Raw genomic sequence first — 22,456 nt, forward strand, 5'->3', positions numbered from 1 at the left:
ATTCCGCGGTTAGCCCATCTTTGCCGGGTGATATGTTATTTTTCATTGTTTTTATTGCATTTTTGACTTCGGCTAAATCAATCGTTTTATCTAGTGAATGCTTTTGTTGTTCAAAAATTTGTTTTATATCTGTATTTTCGAGTAAATGTTTTTGCAGCGTGACATCGTTTTTGCTGTTTTTATTAAGGTTTTTGTAAAATATTTCAAATGTTTTAGTAATATCAGCTGTGTTATTTTTTTCGTTTCCAATCTTATATTTGATGTTAATGATTACTAGCAAGTCCAGGTCAAACTTCACTCTCCTCCATGGTTTTCATCACACTGTGCTGCTGCGATTGCTATTCGAAACTGTTAATTCCATATCTATCAGCAAAACAATTCTCCAGATAATAGACGTCTGTTTATTACTGCTATAAACCATAATAAAAAGGTTGTGTCTTATGCCAAAGCCCGCTATTCTCAGGTCATGAAATCTCATATTTCGTCAAAAAAATTAGGCTCCTTGACTTCTGAAAATGCTTTAATAGTGTTAATAATAAAGGCAAAGCCACCTCTCTAGTATGGTTCAGACTTGGTCACCCCACCTAACTACAAAGCTGAATTGTTTGCTTAAAACTTTTCATTAATATTATCTCTTGATTCCACTAGTTGCAATCTACCTGATATAGCCAACAAACAGGTTGATCCATTGCTTGACATTCGTATCATTCCAGCTTCTGTATATAAAGTGATTTCCTGCTTCGACTCTTCGACAGCTTGTGGCCCGCATAACATACCTGTTATTGATTTGCAGAAGTGTTCTCCGGAGCTGTCATCTATACTCTCAAAACTATTCAACAAGTGCTGTTTTCCAGCCTGCTAGAAAGCGGCATCTGTTATCCCTATCATCAAAACTTCTGGAGAGCAATCTGATTCATCTAACTACAGTTCCATTAGTTTTTCTTCCTATCATAAGCAAGGTTTTTGAATCTTTAATAAAAAAACGCTAAACTTTCCATCTTGTATCTAACAACTTACTTTCTGACCATCAAAATGGATTTCGATCTTTCTCATTCTGCAGCTGATTTGCTAATAGTAATAACCATAAGGCTTTATCATGTATCAGATAAAGGTGGAGGTGTTAAGGTCATTGCTCTTGACATTTCAAAAGCTTTTGATAAAGTTTGGCATGCTGGTCTTCTCCATAAGCTTTCTTCGTGTAGTGTATTTGGCAACATTTTAAGATTATTGAATCCTTCTTTTCCAATCGTAGTATAAAAGTTATTCTCAATGGAAAGCTTTGCAAAATTGGCATCCACTAAGGTTGCATCTCTTCATTGAACTCAACACTTTCTTACTTCAGATTCTATTCTCTATCTCTATAAATCTTAAATCCGGCCTTATATAAAATACTGTTGCCATAACTGGGTTGGATCTTCTAATGATGCCCTTTCTCTTTTAGACAAGGTGCAAAAATGCATTGTAAACATAGTTGGACCTGCTCTTGCAGCCAACCTCCAACCATTATCACATCGTCGTAATGTTGCTTCTCTTTCTCTTTTCAACAATTTCTATAATGGGTTCTGCTCTAAAGAGCAGAACCCATTATAGAAATTCATCTAGTTTTTTTCCTAGAATATTAGTTCTTTGGAATTCACTTCCTCCATCTTGCTTTTCTGATTTATTTAATTTGCAATCCTTTAAGTTGTCCGTCAATCGTTATCTTGCTCTACAATCTTCATCTTTTCTCTTCCAGTAACTTCTAACTTTAATTAGTGGTTGCTTACAGCCTTTTTGAAAGCGAAGATGTTTAATAAAAAAAAGAAAAAAAAAAAATTAAAAATCACATTTGCTTTTGCTTTTTTTTTTTAGCGCAATTTTTAAAGCAGTAATTCTCAAAACTTGTTATGCTTGGGAGAGGTAATAACATAACACCCATGAATTAGAGATGGTATGTTAGACTTACTTTAGTTAATGACAATGTGAAAGATTTTCCAAAAGCCTGTAGAACTTAACATTTGAGATTAGATAAAAGATTTAATAAACTGAAGTTAAGCATCAAACAAGATTTTTTTAGATTGACTTCTTCCAATAATAAAAATATTTTACTTCTCAAGGGAGATGTTCTTGTAAAAAGTAGGAAAAAAATTATTATGGTTTATATAGCAACTGAAGAAGATTGTGAAAATGTGAAGTAGAATGAGGGTTGACTTAAAATCAACTAGAGGAAATTAAAGCTTCTATACCAGTTCAGATAAAGAAGATAAGGTAAGAGACGCATTTATGCATATATAATATGAAATATATGGATATAAAAATATGCTTGCTCTTTATTTAGATATTTTAGAACCACCCTAATATATATATATATATATATATATATATATATATATATATATATATATATATATATATATATATATATATATATATATATATATATATATATATATATATGTATATATTTATATATATATATATATATATATATATATATATATATAAATTAGTAAAAGTACTTATCTAATTTTTTCTTCGACAACTTGTTTCACCATCAGTAGATAGTAGTAAGCATTCTATTGTTATATTATTAAAAAAAATTTAAATATAATGATAAATTTTTATTTTTAAGAATAACGACAAAAAAATCTTTGATTGAAAGCTATTTATCTTTCCATTATTGTTCATTTAGAGTTTAATTACAAAAAACTTATTTTTCTGTCTTTAAAAGAGCAAGTGTGCAATAAAAATACAAAGATGTTCAAAATGCTAGTTTAAATGTTTTTATAAAAAATTATTTTTTAAGTCACAATTCGCATTCATTTAAAGTTTAATTACATAAAACGTGATTTAGGGCTTGAATTAAGTGATTGCAAATTACAATATCTGGAAATGCTTACGGTATTTAATTTTCTAGCTTTTTAAAAACAGTAAAACTGTTTTGATCATTTAACTCATTAGCTGTTATTCAATAAAAACAAGTATATTGATCTTGAAATACGATATAAATCTTATTGTAAAACCATATTATTACTATTATTTTTATTACTATTAAAGATTGTGATTTAGACTAATATATTTTAAATTATTTAAAATATTTAAGTTTAAATCACACACTTAAAAAAACTTGATTAAAACATAAATGAATTTTTTAAATAAAGTTTTTTGAATGAATGATATTACGTAACGTAAGTATGTAGTGAAAAAGAAAATTTTTATAAAAAATTGTCTTGTCTTGGATGGAATTTTTTCTAAAATTTAATAGCATATATATATATATATATATATATATATATATATATATATATATATATATATATATAAATATATATATATATATATATATATGTTTATACAAAATTCTTATGTTCGTGTTGGCAAATTAATTAGGTATTATAATTAAGGTAAGAGTTACCAGAGCAAAGTAAATTAAAAGTAAACATGACTTTATTTAACAAAGACTTTGAATCTAATGTAAGTAAAATATTTATATTAAGTTTGCTTATGAAAAAAAAATTTTTTTTTTAATAAGATATAAATATTTTATGCCTTTTCAATTTTCTTATTTTTTTTACCTTATTTTTTAGGAAGGTGTGGTCCAATGTTTGTTAAATGGTATAGTTGAAAAGGTGAGTTTTATTGTATAGTATTGTTTAATTTGGTTGATAAAATTCTTGAATGAGTACACATATTTTTAATATCAGTATTAATACATTGTTAGTTAAAAATATTATTATCAAATTTGCGTAAAATTTTTTTAAAAAGTCCATACATTACATAAAAAAAAATTAATTGATCTTAAAACCTTTTAACTGTTAATGTTAATAAAAATGTAATCAGTTAAAATTCATCATTTTCAGTGCCAATAAAGCATGAATAACTGTAGCTGTTTATAAATCCTTTTTGGATAATATTTATTTTTACAATTGTTTCACAGCTTTTTCTTCCATATTTTATTTCATATTTCTCTTCTATAAATTTTTTTAATCTTTTTAATTAGAAAAGTTATGCAAATGAAGCTAGTTTTATCTTTACCGTTGAAGAAAATAAAGTTAATTGTGCAATGGATTTGCTTTGCGCTAAAAAGGTATATATTTTTAACGTAAAATCCTCTACAGCACACTAAAAAATAAAGGTAGAAATTTTTAGTTAAGGTAGGATATGTGATATACCCTTAGAAAGGTATAATTTTCTACCTTGTAAGGTAGAAAATTATACCTTTAAGTTAGAAAATTGTATGGCAAATAATTGTTTTTAATATAATTTTCTACCTTAAAAGGTAGAAAATTATACCTTACTAAGGGTATATCACATATCCTACCCTAAGGTAGAAATTTCTACCTTTTTCTTTGAGTTATGTAGTAATCAGTATAGTTTCTGGCAATAAAATCCTTTTATACATTTATACTAAATAAATATTAAAATATTAAAATAATGGACTGTGATCTTTATATTTTATTCAATTATTTTTTCAATTTTTTTAATAACTGACTCTGTACTCAATCTTGTATGCTTAATATACAGGAGGGGACGTTTTGTAATTCTCTAAATTTTTTCTACCAAACCCAAGTTTATAAAGACATCCCCGTTAGGGTTGCCAGATGTCCCGATTTTACGAAGGAGAATTCTGCGCCAAATATGTAAAAATATTTTTTTTACTTAGTTCTCCTTCGTAAAACCGGGACATCTGGCAACCCTAATCCCCGTTTATCAACTTTTACTTGGTATTAACATAAAATTTCAAAATTAACAAAATAAAATTCAACATAAGGCAGACTTTAAAATTAGAAAACATATATCAATCACTGATAAAAATAAAACTTTTTAGTGTAATCAGGCTTTAAAATATCTTAGACATTCAAAAAATCTTGTAAATTTTTTGTCAAAATCAATTTGTCAAAATTAATTTTTCATTTATTTTTCACCATAGATTTAACTTATACAAGCATATCAAATCCTATTGAAATTAACAAACAGTTGTAAAAATGCCAATTTGATCGCAAGCTACTCTAGCATTAACTTGTTTTATGCGTGTTCTGTAAAAGAAAACTCTCACCCACTCTCTTATTAAAATTTCCCTTGCTTTATTTAACTGTATTAAAACCCAGTTTCCACCCTCCCCTCCTCCATTACCTTTTATTCCTCACCCTTTTTGCTTTATGCATGCATGAGTAATTTCAATTAGTAATTCTTTTAAAGAAAAGTTTTTTAACAATTAAAAAAAAATATTGTTTCAGAATATATTTCGCCATAAATGTGATGTTGCAGATGTAACTAAAGTTAAAAAAATTTTATCAAAAATAGGTTTCATTTTATTATATATCCAGGCCGTGTTTTAAAGTGTTAGGCGTAGAGTGATTTACATACGCCTTGAGCAATTTTTACATAAGCAGTAAGTGATTTTGGTTAAGCAACTTTTTATCATTTTTTAACTTTTAAATGATACTATAAGCGGTAGAATAAAAGAAGTAGTTGATTTTAAATAAATCAACTTTTGAATGACGTTTAGGTAAAATTATTTGTTACAAAAGTTTGAATGACATTCCTTTGAAGTACTAATTAAGCATTACCACTTTTTATTCTTCTGAGGAAAAAAATGTTGGCCTTTGAAGTCTGGCAAATAACATTAACCATAAAAAAGAAACAGCTCCATAAAATTACAATCTTATAAAGATCACGAAAAATGCACCCAAATTAAATAATGAATTGAATTTGAATTTGATTTTATTTAGAATCAATAAATTTACAATCAATAATAATTTTTTTTTTTTTTTTTATGTTTTTACAAATTCAATAATACTATAAATTAGTCAATCATTGATTATAAAGTATATTGACGAAGAGATGCAACACCAGGCATCTCTATACTAACTAATGTTTAGGGCTAATTGTCAGCGAGACAAGATACCCATCATGATAGGAAACTTTTGAATAAGTTGACCGAGTGAGTGTCAATTGCTTCCTGTGGTAGCATATTCCAGGACGGTGTGACACGATTAGTAAAAAAGTGATGTCGCTCTTCGCAATCGCTGACAATTTGTCTGTGTAGCTGTTTATTGTGACTCCTCCTGCAATATACGTTGTTAGAGATCCTTTGAGGAACAAAAAAGTTAACATCATCAATTTTATTTATAATTTTAAACTGTTCAATAAGATCTCCTTTAGCTCTTCTCTCTTCTAGTGTTGTCACTCTAAATATATTTAAGCGTTGCTCATATGGGAGATGTTTGATTGAGGAAACTTTTGTCGCTCTGCGCTGAACTCTTTCAAACATATTGATATCCTTTTTTAGGTGAGGAGACCATGCTTGAATAGCGAATTCCAGGTGTGGGCGCACATATGTGATGTAAAGCGTTCGCCAGAGATAAATGCTTCTGCTTCGGAACACTTCTTTTAGTAGGCCCAATTTGTAATAGGCTACTGAGAGTGCAGACTCTACCTGGGCACGGACTTTGAGGTCATTTGATATTAGAATACCTAGATCTCGTTCAGTTTCAGTTTCCTCCAGGTTTCGACGAGTGCCTTCTGTGTTCGTCATTGAATAGACTTGATTAGATTTTCTGTTACCTTGACCGACATGCATTGTTTTGCATTTTTCCACATTAAAGAACATCAACCATTTGTGAGACCATTTTATGGCTTGATCAATGTCTGATTGTAAAGCTAGGATATCTTCATTCAATTTTATCATGTTCATAATTTTACTATCATCTGCGTAGAGCTTGAACTGGCTGGTAATGTTGTCCGGCAGATCATTTATAAATAGTACGAAAAGGAGAGGGCCGAGGACACTTCCTTGAGGGACGCCACTTGTAACTTTTTTCCAATCTGATGTGAATATTTTAGCAGTTGAGTGAGTATCAATGACAACACGCTGTTGTCTATTGTTAAGCCAAGCATTTATCCACATTAGTGCTTTCCCGCTGATGCCATATGCTTTCAATTTGCTCAATAGGCGATTATGTGGGACTTCATCAAATGCTTTTGCAAAATCAGTGTAAATCATATCGACTGGATACTTCTTGTGTGCAGCTTCTGTGAGGAAGTTGCGAGTTTCGAGAAGATTAGTCAAACAGCTTTTTCTTTGAACAAATCCGTGTTGTGCTATGCTTATTAAACCGTTTAAGTTACAGTGTAGCATTATTATTAGATTTTTTCCACAGGTCTGGTATAGTGCTAGTTGAGAAAGATTTCTTGAAAACTAATGTTAGTGGCAATGCGAAAGCTTCTGCGCAGTGTTTGAGTACACGAGGGTGAACGTTATCAACACCAAGAGATTTAGATTCGTCTAGGTTTGCGAGTCGAGCACGGATATCGTTGATTGAAAAGATATTCTCGTCTAATATACATTTATTGTCAGTTCGGGGTTCTAATTCCGGCACAGGTCCGTCTGGCTCATTGACAAATACTGATTGGAAATAATTGTTCAGGGTTGTGCAAATAATTTGAAGATCTGTTGAAATTGTTCCATCAATTGTTTCTATGGAGTTGAATACATATTTTGAGTTGGTTTTGTTTTTGATATGAGCGTGTAGCTTTTTAGGGTCGTTTTTATATAAATTAGCTAGGTTCTCTTCATATTTTAACACTGCTAATCTCAAAGTTTTGGTTACATTTCTGCATGCTTTTTTGTGCTTGTCTTTGAGCTCTCTATGTGTATGGCGACCAGAGGCAATATATTTATTCCAAAGTTCTTGTTTTGTTCTAATAGCTTTTAAAACTTCGTCTGTTATCCATGGTTCGTGTTTCTTCTTGAAGGGCAAGGTAGTCGACGGAATGAGTTCTGTTGCTAGTTCGTCGTACACTTCTAGGAATAGATTGTAACATTCGTTAGCTGAGCAGTTTTCGAATAAGCTTTTCCAATTTGTTGAACTTAATTTTAGCGAGAAATTAGCGTAGTCGGCTCTGCTCCAGATATAGCGCTTTCGCTGCACGATTGGTGGTACTTTTATCTTGTCGTTCAGAACAAATCGACCCGTGATTAGAGCATGAGATTGTCCCATTGGAGTGTCCCCGAACGAGTCTTCTTCTTTTATTTCTATCCAGAGATCTGGTTTGTCTGTTATTACTAGGTCTAGAGTACTGTTCGGCTCTGAAAATCTGTTACTACGATATGTTTTGAAGGTGATCAATTGTGTGAGTAGGCATTCGTTTAAGCAATCTTGAAATTTCATGTCTCCTGGTCGTTCATTTAGCACGTGCGCTGTTGTCGCCACGCCACCGCCAATCTCAATATACTCATAAAATGTGTTGCTAAAATTAAAGTCCCCATAGATTATAATGAAATCACACTCTAACCTTTGGGCGGCAGCTTTCGAAGCTTTGATAGATGCTATACAGTTTTTGATAATTTCGTCATTTAGGTCGTGTGGACGATATATACATCCGAGAAGAATTGAGTTGTTGCCAAGCTTAATAACGCGCCACATTTGTTCAATGGAGTCTGAGTTCAATTGTGCAAAATTGGTTTCTAATGTAGTTATCTCTTCTTGTATATAAATGGCCACGCCACCTCCTCTTCCGTCTCTATCTCTTCGATGAATTTGATAGCTAGGTATAACCGTGTCGCTTGTTCCGTTGTACCAAGTTTCGGTGAAGAATAAAATGTGAGGAGTATTTTTAACTTCTAAGTTGTGTAAACGGGCTATGGCTTCATTGCGTTTGTTTTTATTTAGCGAGCATGGATTGTTGGCCCAAAAGCGGAGATTTGCAGGAGATAGATTATTTTTATTTATTACAGGGATGCTGGTCGTTATTTTGGTGTTTTTTTTTAGGTGGACGAGTTTTCTTGAGCGGTGCTTGTTGTAGCTGCTGTATTACTTCTTCGATATTCGTTGAGAGCTGTAGTTGCTGAGGCGAACACATATTTCTTTTGCTCGTTTGACATTGTGACATCAATACAGCATATTTGACCGGTTCTTTTGTGGATGACATTCCGAAACGGTTGGTCGAGAATCCCAGCATCTTTCAGCTCTTCGTTTTTCTTTTTAAGTCTAGCTCGAGTTTCGTTGAACGCTTGTTGCTGAGCCGGAGTTCTGTCTTCTCGTGCGAAAACTCCGTTAAATTGTTGTAGTTGATGGCGATTGCAGAGATTTAAAACAGCGGTTTGTTCCATTTCGTTTGCAAGAGAGACTTGAATAATATTAGAGTTATGAACAGTTTGTTTTTTACTTGAGTTTAGGCGTCGAGCTTGTTTGATTGTAAAGTCATCAAGACCACAAGCCTTGATGAACTCCGTGACGCTTGTCTTGTCGTCTTTGTTCTCGGTTTTGGGTAGACCAACCACAATGACGTTCATGGAACGATCCTGCCTGTCTTTGTTTTCGGCAGCAACAATATTTATTATTTCATTACTGTGTTTGACTGTTTCAGGTGCGTTTCTTTTGAGTTTCGAGGCGTAGGTAATAGATTTCTTGTCTTCCAGTTTCTTGTTGAGTAAATTTGGACAGTTAGTTTAGCCTCGGTTTCTTTATTCAATTTAATTATCGGTGTGAGCGCAGAGATTAATGCCACCTTGAGCATTTCGGCGATGCTGTTTTTGTAGTTTTTGTTGAATGTTTTGTTTGTGAATGTTGTTGCCATGGTATCTCTTATCGCTGCGTCGACTATTGATACGCAAGTTGTGTCGAGAGCTGCCGCAGCAGCCACTATTGATGTCATTTGATAATTGTCAATTTTAATAATTTACAATTATTAAAATAATAATAATAAAAATTTTAATAATAATGATAATAATAATAAAGATATTAAAATAATAAATTTCAAGTTTTAGCAAACTTTAAAACAAACTTAATTGCTGATTAGAACAGAACTAAGTGTTTATAGCACAATCAATTTATATTACGTCGTTTAGCAAATAATGTAATTTAAATGGCCTATACAAAATTATACAAAAGGAATTACGTCAATTAACAAGCTAGAAAAATTAATATACTAAGAAATGTATTGTAGTTTAGAACAAAATTAACAATTAATAAAATAAAATACAAAAATAAGGAAGATGTTTAACAAATCACAATATAGTAGATAAACAAAATAAAACCAAAAATATTCAAATATATTATAGCAGTCAAATATAATATAGCAGTCAAAAATATGTACAATTCCGAATAATTATAAACAAGGAAAAAGGACGATCTTCGAAAAATATATTTATGTGCAAAAAACTTTATAAATAAATTATTGTATAATTATTTCAAAATAAGACCTTCACAAAATAAAACCTTAATTAACTAGGAAAAATTAGACTAAAACAAAACTTTACAAAATATTTAAAAGAGAGTACAATAATCAAGGAAAACAATTATATATTAAATACTAGATTTAAAAGTTAAATCTTACGCAGAAAAAACACGTCTTATCACTTTTGAAGCTGAAGTACAAATATAATTGAAAAAAAGTACAAATATAATTGAAAAAAAAAAAAATGGAAATACAAATAAATAAATGTGCTGAAAATTTTTCATATCAAAATTTTAGTAATATTGTTAATGAAACAACAGCTAGTATGAGAAAAATAAAACAAGGATGGGTCCCAAATGAAATTTGGGATCCACCCTTGTTTTATTTTTCTCATAGCTGTTAAAAAAGTCGTGCATTTTTTCAAATATCTTGATTTTCAAAGTTGCTATATTCCATATGTTCTTGAAAAAAATAAAGACAATTTGATTCTGCAATTAAGGAATCCATAATCCATCTATGACAAACTATTATCGTTAACAAAATTAATAAATACAGATGTCTCCATGATTAATAATGAAACTTGTAAAATTCAGGAAATGGATCATTGTATCTTAATAGTTTTTTTCAAGAAAGAAATTAGTAGATGTTTACCAATTAAAAAAAGCTTACTAAGTCAAAAATTAGAAAGCAATGACTATGGTCAGCGGGTATTAGAAAAATACGGAACTAATAAAATTAATAATAAAATTACATATGAGGAAAGCATACTAAAAAACTCTTACTGAGAATGTATATATGTACATTTATAGTTAAATATATATATATATATGTATATATATATATGTATATTTAACTATATATATATAAATCTATATATATAAATATATATATATAAATATATAAATAAATATATAAACATATATATATATATATATATATATATATATATATTTAATTATATATATATATATACATATATGTATATATATATATATATATGTATATATATATATATATATATATACATATATATATATATATATATATATATATATATATATATATATATATATATATATATATATACATATACATATATGTATATATATATACATATATGTATATATATATAAATATATATACTTATATATATATATATATATATATATAAATATATATATATAAATATAAATATATATATATATATATATATATATATATATATATATATATAATTATACAAATATATATATATATATATATAAATATATATATATATATAAATATATATAAATATACATATATATATATATATATATATATATATATATATATATATATATATATATATATATATGTATATATATATATATATATATATATATATATATATATATATATATATATATATATATATAAATATATAGAGTATCTCAAAAAATTATCTGACCAAACATTTTTTAAATATTTTTTCTAAAAAAAGTGCTTTTTTTTTGTAAATTTTGACTTTTTTGGTAAACTAAAGATCAATAAAATTAAAAGTACATGTTTTTAAATAGATTTTATTTATTTTAATGTAAAATATGAATCACAAAGTTTTCAGTTTTGAAATAAAGGAACTTAGGTCTTTTTTTATTGTCAAAAAAATATTCGACTTAACACATTATTCGTTTCATAATAAAATATTATATAACAAAACAATTAATTTAATACTTTGTTGGGCCTCCCTTTGCTTGGATTACAGCTTCTTGACGTCTAGGCATTGATTCAACTGAAGAATTCTTTAGTTGAATCAATGACTTAAAGTTGAATTTCGATTCGTAGCTCCACAGGATCTTTTTCCAGAAACTTAATGGCATGCTTTTGAAATTCTGAGCAAACTGCAATCTTTTTTCATGTTTTTTACTCAAATATGGTTTATTACGCACAAGTCATCCTTGAAATCCCTGGTCTCAGATACGATTTCTGATTGTCTGATGGGATAATTTGATTCCATAATTCTCTTCAGCTTGCTCAGCCGGTTTTCAAGCAAAAATAAACCGATTTTTCTAGACTTGTATAATTTAGTTTCTATAAAACTCTTAGAAGTCTTTTTTTTGCAACCCTGCCCTTCTTTTGTGTTTGCTGTTCCAATCAAATTATACTTCTTTATTATGTCGAATACTGTATTATGAGGAATTTCAGTCTCTTGCTGCACCTGACAATAGGTTTTACCCTAATTGACTAGATTGACAGCTAAATTTCTCTGAGAAACAGTCCAGTGACGTTTACTTCCAACCATTTTACTTATAAAAACATGAAACCTTTTTTTATACGAGACTTTTTTTTTTACTACAAAAAAACAGTATTTTGTTATGCAATTTCATTAAATGCATAAAAACTTGCTGAAATATTTCAACAAATTTCACATAAAATTAATTAAACTTACCTTAATATCGCTTAGTCAGATAACTATTTTACAAGCCTAGTTGATACTAGTTTTTTTAGGACAAATAATAAAGCAAATTAAGCATGAATCAAAATAAATGAACGCTAAATAACATACTTTTCCCAAAAGAATTAAAATGACAGAAAAAAGTAAGTATCGCTAATCATTGTTTTTAGTATAATTTAGAGCGTAAACATTTTGTTTCGGGAAAAACTTGTTTGGTCGGAAAAGTTTTTGAGACATTGTATATATATATATAAATATATATATATATATATATATATATATATATATATATATATATATATATATATATATATATATATATATATATATATATATATATATATATATATATATGTATATATATATATATATATATATATATATATATATATATATACATATACATATATATAAATATATATATATATATATATAAATATATATGAAAATATATATATAAATATATATTTATATATAAATATATATATATACAGTTATATGTATATATATATATAAATATATAAATAGATATACAATTATATATATATACATATATATATATATAAATATATATATAAACACATATATATAAATATATATACATATATATATTTAAATATATAAATATGTATGTATATATATATATATATATATACATATGTTTACATATATATATATATATATATATATATATATATATATATATATATATTTATATATATATATATATATATTTATTTATATATATGTATATATATATATGTATACATACATATTTATATATTTAAATATATATATATATATATATAGTTATATAAATATATATATATATTTAAATATATATATATATATATATATATATATATATATATATATATATATATATATATATATATATATATATATATATATATATATGAATACATATGTCTTATTGAAAATGATATATTTTTAGAATATATTTTGTTTACTGATTTTCTCTATGGTTTAAGCTTTTTTACTGATGACCAATCAAAATAAAAATTGTAATATATATCAGTAAAAAGTTATCCAAAAAATTTGATTTTGAGAAACTATTTGACAAGTTTGAATCGTTTATAACACGGATAAATTAATGAATATATTATCTTACTTTTATGGTGTGTAAACTAGACGTTATACCAATTTTTTATAATTTTGTTTGTATCCTTGTGCGCTTTTTGTTATTTATTTTTTGTTTTTCTTATCTGTTATTTAATTTTTATATCATTTGCATACTACACTTTCACAAGCAGAGGTTTTTTAACATGATCACTTATATTCACATTTTTTGAATTGCCTAAAAAGTGCTATAGGGATTAGACATTTTTATAATGCTTATCCTGTGCCATTATTGCAATTACTATAAAACTTTAGAACATTTATAATCAGTGAAAAAAAATTGAATATGGGTGATTTACAGATCTGTCCAGTCAGATGGATCTAGAAATGTGATACAAAGGGAAATTGTGAATGATGTGGTTCAGAGAAAATCAAATGCAAATAAATATTTAGATAAGTAGTATGTCTTTTATAAACAAAATAATACTTTCAAACTCAGAAGAGAAAAAACAAAAATATCATCATTTTCATTCTATTTAAATAAATTCAAAGAAATATGCATAAAAGACAACCATCATTTTACAAACCCAGGATCGCTCATATGCAGCAAAACTATCTGAAATCTGCTGAGTGAGACATCATTAAAGAACCCTACAACATTTATAATCAGTGAAACAATAATAGAAAAACATTTCATGGTTGAATATGTGAAATATAACCCTTTTATCCCCAGTTAACTTTTTTAAATTTAGATTAATTTATTTCTAATAAAGTTCTCATAAAATTTTTGTAAAAATAGAAATGCTGCATTTGATAGCAACTCTTATTTTAACGGAACAATGAATATTATAGAACCTCAAAGAAACATAATCACTTTTTTCAAATAAATTTCAAATATTGCGTGTAATGTTACTTTTAGTCAAAATTTCTAGTAACTTTTCGTATAACTTTGAAAACAAATTATAAAATGGTTAGATTTGCTACAAAATAATAGCAAATCTAAAATATCAAACTGATAATGAGAGCTTTAACACATTTAACAAAGATGAATCACAATAAGAACTTCAAACTTTTGTTGAATCTTTTCTATAAAAAGTTAAACTGGAACAAAGCTACCTAACATTTAGCATAAAAAACTACTAAAATATGAATTATGGCCAGTTTTAAAAATATTTTTTTTTTTAACCAAAGTTTTATAAAAGAAACAAAATCTGCAACTACTTTATTTTAACAGTGTGATTGATCCTGAATTTAATTTTTTTTCTTTATTTTTTAAAATTTAGGATATTTGTATAGATGAAAGGAGATGAATGTTGTGCAAATGTAAACTATTGAAGGATACCAATATAAATCACTTTCCTTTACTGTAGTTGACTGCAATTTGGTAATTTTTTTGCACAAATAGATATGCTGCATAAAAAAAAAAAAAAGTGGAAATATTGTTTTATAAAACACAGTGTGAAATAGAAAAAATTTGAAGTTGATAATGAGTACATACTTAATGTATGTATACTTCCTGCATGCTTTTTAATTATAGTGTTAAATGGGTTGTCGCTATACAGCAACAAAAAATAGAAGTTATTTACCTTGGTCATTAGGTTGTTTAACTACAAAGCTTCATAGATAAAGATTAATTTTATTTTTATTACTATTGTTATTACTATTACTATTATTATTACTATTAGATTAATTAAAAAGTATAAAATAATTAATATGAATTATATTTGAAAAAAATTTTATTTAAGAAAATGATAACAAAATGTTACTTATTAATCTAAATTCATAAAAACAACAATCATGACAACTAAAGAACTTACTAGGAAAAAATTCAACCAAGTCATTCCGTCCAATCTTTTTTAGTACCTTTTTTAATTCATCGTAGTTATTTTCTCCAATAATACTATGGTTTTCTAAAACCGGAATTAATTTAATAAATGTTTTAGCTTTTTCAGCAACACCACCACCAATTATTCTTCTGAAATAAAATTTCATGTTTTCAAAATCATCATCTATTAATTTTTTGGATATATCCAGCATGATATTATCATATTCATTTTCACCCATTTCTTTAAAATATAAATAATTTTACAACAATTATAATATTCAAACATTTTTAGAGCTGGTTTAGTTAAATTTAAATTATTAATTTTTTACTATTTTTAAGTGCAATAACTAAATGACAGAAAAAATAACAATAAAAATAACTTAAAATAAATAAGTACTAGATAGTTAAATAATAATTAAAAAAAAAATCAAATAAAATAGAATTAAAAAAAATTTACTGATTAAATGCTAATCAAACTTAAAATAAATATAAAAGCAAATCAATTTGAAATAAACATAATTTGCTGCATAATGCACTGCTGTTGTTTTTATAAAACTATTGGTAAAATATATTTAACAAAAATTATACCATGAATATTCAAAATATACTATGAATGGTACAATGCAAACCCATCCCAGACTGTTAAAGTATGATAACATGGAAGAAAAAGTTGATTTAAAAAAATGACTTTGCACTGCTTTTGATTGAAAGATCAGCCTAATATTGATGATAATCTGATTTAAGAGTTTTAGCTTGCTGCTACTGCGGCTTTAGGAGAGTTATATTTAAATTAAATTCATCACATCACAAAGGTTTAACTTAACTTTTTTAACACTGTTACGTTTTTTTAACACTGTTACTTGCAAAAAAGTACAGTAAATGTTGTGATTTGCAAAATAATTACTGCAAGTGTTGTGACTAACAGCAATGTACTGCAAGTATTAAGACTTGCAATAAGGTACTGCAAGTGTTATGACTTGCAATAAGGTATTGTAAGTACCATAACTTGCAATAAGGCCTTCAAGACCTTTAAAATAGTACTAGGGCGATTCTCTTGTTACATGTGTGAATCTGGTACAAATGTTTTCAAATATAAAGGGTAAATAATAAAATTGTTTAATACATATGCAAGATATGTAGTATGATATTATGTATGATACATAACGCAACTAATCCGTTCTTTTTCTAGTATGTGCAATTAACATATTATTAAGAGAAATATTATTTTATATCAGACACATCTCCTACTACAATATTTGTAATATAGATCTTGCATATGTAGTAAACAATTTTTCATTTGCTTTTTTTATTTGAAAATTTTGTACCAGTCACATTCTATGTGACACATACAAAACTATAAACTTGAGTTTTAAACTTTTTATTAAATATTTCTGCTAATTGGCTATGATTAGTTTAATGATTTTTTTATGTTAGTGTTACAGACAACACGTTAATGTTTTTAAAAACTTTTTCTCCTGCAATCACCCTTTTTTTTCTAATTCAGCTGCTTAAACTCTTTTATATAAACATATTTCTGAAATTTAGATAAAGTAAATAGTAATTCCTCTATTACTTCTCCTATGCACCCATTTTTGAACTGTAATTCGTATACTGAAAATAATGTTAGATTAAGAATTGAATACAACATACAACATAAAGTATAAGGCATGCAGATCGCCATATAATATAAATATAAATATTATATTTATATTATATAAAGTTATTTAGCTAAATAAGATTTTTATTTTAATGATATGTGTATATATATAATATAGTTAAATGAGTTCTTTATAATATACACAGTTAAATGAAGTCCCTCAAGTTGGCAGGTCTGTTTTTAGTCCTTAACAATCTTCGCACATCAGGCTGCGGTTCAGTTGATAGAGTTTATAGAGTTGATAGAGATTATAGAGTTGATGGAGTTGATAGAGTACTTGTAGCTACTTCTATTTCATTGTTTGCTGTTTCCTTGTTTGATGTATGAGGTGTGATAACTACTGGTTATTCGTATGGTAAATCAAGTTGTTCATGCTGATATGCTAGTGGTTACTCATTGGTATTAATTAGATGTTTACGATTGCGTTGATATACTCTTCCGTACTTATCTACAAAACTGTTTAATGTTAGTTTTTCTTAAAGTGTTACTTTTCTGTGTTCCATCTTTTCTCGTCTGGGTGGTGTCTGACTATAAGCATTTAAAGAAATTGCTGGTATAAGTAAGTCATGGCGGACAAACAGGGTTGTTCGAGTTGTTCTGTTCATGAGAAGTTGGAATTGAGAGTAGTTCATACCTGTGAGAGGCGTGTTGAGGTATTCTTGAAGACCATTTTCAAGGTTGTCGCATTTTTTTAGTATTTTCTTCATAACTTTCACGCCAATTACACTGAGACCATTTGATTGGGGTAGTTAGGACTTGATGGAGTGAAGTTGAATCCATATTCTTTTGAGAAGTTAAGGAACTCTTCACTGTTGTAGGAGTTGTTATCAGCAATAAGATTTGAAGGTATTCTGTGACGAGTAAAAATGGTTTTCATAAATTTGATTACAGAGAATGGCATTTTGTCAGGAATGACTCTGTTCTCTACATATTTAGAAAAGTAGTCTATAACAATTACGTAGATTTTTCCATGCAACTCATTTATGTCTGATCCTACTTTACTCCACAGTTAGTCAGGAATGTTGTGTTGAATGATTTTTTCCTTTTTGTTGATATTACAGTATTTAAGGCATTTTTGACAGTTAAGTATTAGCTTATCAATGACGCATACAAGTCCTTGCAAGTAAACACCGTTTCGAGCTCTAGCTTTCATCTTTTCGGTGCCAAGGTGTGATAAGTGAAGCTGCCTTAATATGAGGGATCTCATAGCAGTTATGACTTTTTTATTTTATTTTAGAATTATTCCCTCTGCTAGGTATAAATTTTTTGAAATGGTCCAATATTTCTTTTCTTCACCCCAAAGCATGTCGATTTAGGGGCCAACCATAAGTTATATAATTCATTATTTAAGAGAGCACAGGGTCAAGTTAAGTGTTGTCCTGCAATTGCTTTAGTCTATCTGTTGATATGGGTAAATATTGCACTTAAGTGTGGACCATAACGTTGCAGTCCTCATTTAGGCTATCATCCTCGTCAAAAATGTAGAGGTGGGCACGTTATAAAGAGTCTGTAATGTGTAGATCTTTTCCTGGAACATATTTTACTACAACTTGATATTTTTGGAGTTTTATCAGAAGTCTTTGTATGCGAGGTGGTGCTCTGACAGCGACTTGTGCAAGATATAATCAAGAGATTTGTGATTGCTTTCTATGGAGACCTGTCACCCATAGGTATATTGGTTGAAAGTTCAAAAGCAAAAACTATTGCTAAAAGTCCTTTCTTTATCTGGGCATAGCTCTGTTCTGCTATGGTTAAACTACAAGAAGTATAGCTGATAAGGTGACCTTTTTGCATAATACAGGCTCCTAATCCATGTGAAGATGCGTCTACCTGAATCTGGTCATCTTTTGATGTGTCAAAGAATCAGAGTACAGGAGAAGATGAAAAAACCTGTTTAATTTTTTCCATTGCACTGGAATGTTCATGGTTCTACAGCAAGAGTATGTCTTTATTAAGCAGCTGGCGGAGGGAAGCTGTTATTTTTGACATATTTGGGATGAATTGTCGCAGATAGTTAACCATTCCTAAAAGCCGTTGCAAATCTGCTTGACATACAGGCAATGGGTATGCAGATATGGCATTATAATAGTTTCCTTTAACTTAACCAAGGCCGGTAAAAGCGTCACCATAATGTTTTAAAATGTTAGCTTTATCGATTTCAACATCATTAATGTTTAGTATTTCAAAAGATTTGCAGGAACTTAGGCCAAAAAGTCGTTTTACATCAGAAAGAGATACAACAAAAAATTGACACACTAGTAAAATGTTATTCTTTTTAACAGTCAGATTGAAAGTTCCTAGTATAGGAATATTGTTTCCACCATATGATTTTAGTCTAGTTATTGATTTTTTTGAGAGGAGGTCTTCCAGGAATAGAGTTGTAGACGTTGTATGGAATAACGTTACATTGGGTTCCGGTATCTAAATTAAATGTTATAAATTTGTTGCTGACTGTAATATTTGTTGTTAAATCGTCAGTACATTTCATCGATGTTGCAACATGATGAATATATAACTCTGCAACGTTGAGGTTGACTTCTTTTTTATCAACTTCGTCTACACGATATTTATTAAAGCAATTAGTTTTGGATCTGCATACTCTAGCAAAATGGTTTAGTTTTCCGCATGTTGTGCACTTTAAGCCATAGGCTGGGCAAAACGAGGTAGTATGTTGTTATCCAAAGTGATAGCAAGATTTTTGTAAAGATTTATCAATCTTTAGGGAGTTAAAATTAGTTCTTTTTCCATATTTGTTTATAGAATCTGCCTGGATTGTATTTTTGAGGGCTTTTAATTGTGTCTTCAATGTTTCATATGCTCTCATAAAATTGATAGTTTTTCCTAGAGTGAGCTCAGTGTCTCAAAGTAGTCGTTCTCTGGCAGCTTTATAGACGATACCACAAACTTACTCTGTCGCGTATTAGGCTTTCTTCGAGGGTTTTAAACTCGCATATCGTAGCTTTATTTCGTGAATCAATCAAGAAGTTTGTATATAGTCTGCGGTCTTGCATACATGCATTGAATAATTAACATTCATAAGTTATGTTTTTTTTCGGGCTGAAATAACATTCAAACTTTTGAACTAAACGTGTTAATTTATCGTTTTCTTCGATCGTAAAAAATGAATGTGCCATATACTCTTAAAGCGTCTTTACCAATCATATGAACGAAAATGGCACATTGATTATCTTCATTTTTGTCATTTACTCCTGAAGCTATTTTATAAAGATTTCATTTATTTTATAAAGATTCCATCTCTGCTTCCATTTTCGCCAGTTTTCTGTAACACTGCGATTTAAACTCATGACCTCATGATCATGTTGTTCCATTTTATTTTAAACACAGGTTTACTTCTGGTACCATGTAGTATTTTTGAGGATAACGTTAGATTAAGAATTAAATACAACATAAATTATAAGGCGTGTAGACCGCCATATTTTTTTTTCAAGTTGTAATAACAACACAAGGCATGTTTGTATTATGCCGAATACGGATATTACAGAATAAGACACTAAATATGAACTGTTAAAGCTGATGCCTATTACTTTAATTAATAAGCGAAAGTTCTCATGCAGTTTTCACTTACACTGGTCTGTAGCTGTTTCTTGAAAAAAAAAATTTATTTTTTGCCTAAGCTTACAAATTGTAGAGAAAGGTATTATCTTTCCATAGGTTCAGTGGCGGATCAAGGGAAAGGTGGGGATGGGGGAGGGGCTATAGCCCCGGGCCCCACAATTTTAGGGGCCCCGATTCAAAGTAAATAATTTTTTATTAACTCTGAAAATTAAATCTTTTATTAACTTAAAAGAGCCAAAGTTAAATTTACTAAATTGTCTGAAAACAAAAGTACAAAAATAAAATAACTGTCAATAAAAACGCTGCATTATATATTTTTTCCGGTCTTTGACAACGAAGGAGCGCAACTACTTCTACAAAAAAAAAATTACTAGATTGGTAGCAGCGCCTTATAGCAATAATTGAATGTAACATTTGTACAAATTGCTACAAAAACAATTCCCTTCGGAAAATTATTAATGACTTGAATAATTATATTGTTATTGAAAATGCATTAACGATTGCAATTCTACAATTGTTTTGTGCTTCCGCACAAAAGAGTTCTTGTGGGAATGCATTTAATAGCTGAAGCGCTAAATTCGTGAAAGAGAAAAAAAGAACAGTTTAACACTTTTCAGGTTATACAGTAATAATAAAAATGCTAAGAAAATATGAAAGTGGAGCTTCTAAAAGAAGATTAAAGAAAGAGAAAGAGAAAATGGTAGCTAAACTTCCGAAAATGACAAATTTTTTTCATCAAACCAAACTAATATGCAATTTCCACAAACTGTAGATAATAATAAAAACAATGAAAGAAAAGATGAAAGCAATAACACGGAAAATGAGATAGCCTGCCAAGGTCTTTCAAATGAAATTCAAGAAGTTGAAAGTGTTGAATCTACAATGCATAATAATGAGCTTGACACAGGTACTCCAATTTTTACTATCTTTAATGACACCTCTAACATCTGCTAAACAAACAATTTACTTTTTAGGCAGTTAATATTTTTATTCTATAAATTGTCTATTATTATTTTTTTATTAGGCTTATTTATCATGATTTTTTTTTCCTAGATACCATTCTACACGAAGACCCTGCTTTATGGTCATTACAGTTAAAGGAAAATGAACGTATGAAGTATTTAAACAAGGGGTATGCTTTTTTTCAAAATAAAGACTCTAATTTCGAATCTTCGAGCGGATGTTCAAAAACCAGTATAGATACTATTCGGTTAAATATTTTCAAAAAGTGATGAATAATGGCGAAAAGTGTGACCAAAAATGGTTAATGCTTTCTGAGTCCACTGAATGTGTATTTTGTTATGTTTGCAAGTTGTTTTCAACCGATTACGACAACGTATTTGTCAAAAGTGGCTTTAACAATTGGAAAAAAGCTAAACAAACTATTTTCGGCCACGAAAACAGCAAGGAACATATTCAATGTATGATTAAGTGGATAGAATTCATAAAACAAAACACTCATGTCGATGAATATATGGTAAGCCAGATTAAAAGGGAATTTAATTATTGGTCTGCAGTCTTAAATAGAATAGTAGCGGTTATTCGTTTTTTAGCCGGAAGAGGTTCAGCATTTCGAGGCCATAATGAAGTTATAGGATCGTCAAATAACGGAAATTACTTAGGCATGTTAGAACTGTTTACTCAATTTGATCCAGTTTTAAAGCAACACATTGACACTTTTGCAAATAAAGGCAAAGGTAATGTAAATTATTTGTCTAAAACT

General features: G+C 28.4%; 1 protein-coding gene across 1 annotated transcript; it reads right to left on the bottom strand.

The window, feature by feature from the left end:
• Positions 1 to 7,106: 7,106 nt before the first annotated feature.
• LOC136090875 (uncharacterized) lies at positions 7,107 to 8,408 on the bottom strand. The gene has a single exon (XM_065817851.1). The coding sequence runs from the start codon at positions 8,406 to 8,408 to the stop codon at positions 7,107 to 7,109; it is 1,302 nt and encodes a 433-aa protein (XP_065673923.1).
• Positions 8,409 to 22,456: the final 14,048 nt, after the last annotated feature.

The sequence above is a fragment of the Hydra vulgaris genome, chromosome 14 (genome assembly GCF_038396675.1).
Source record: "Hydra vulgaris chromosome 14, alternate assembly HydraT2T_AEP".
Lineage (NCBI taxonomy): Eukaryota > Metazoa > Cnidaria > Hydrozoa > Anthoathecata > Hydridae > Hydra > Hydra vulgaris.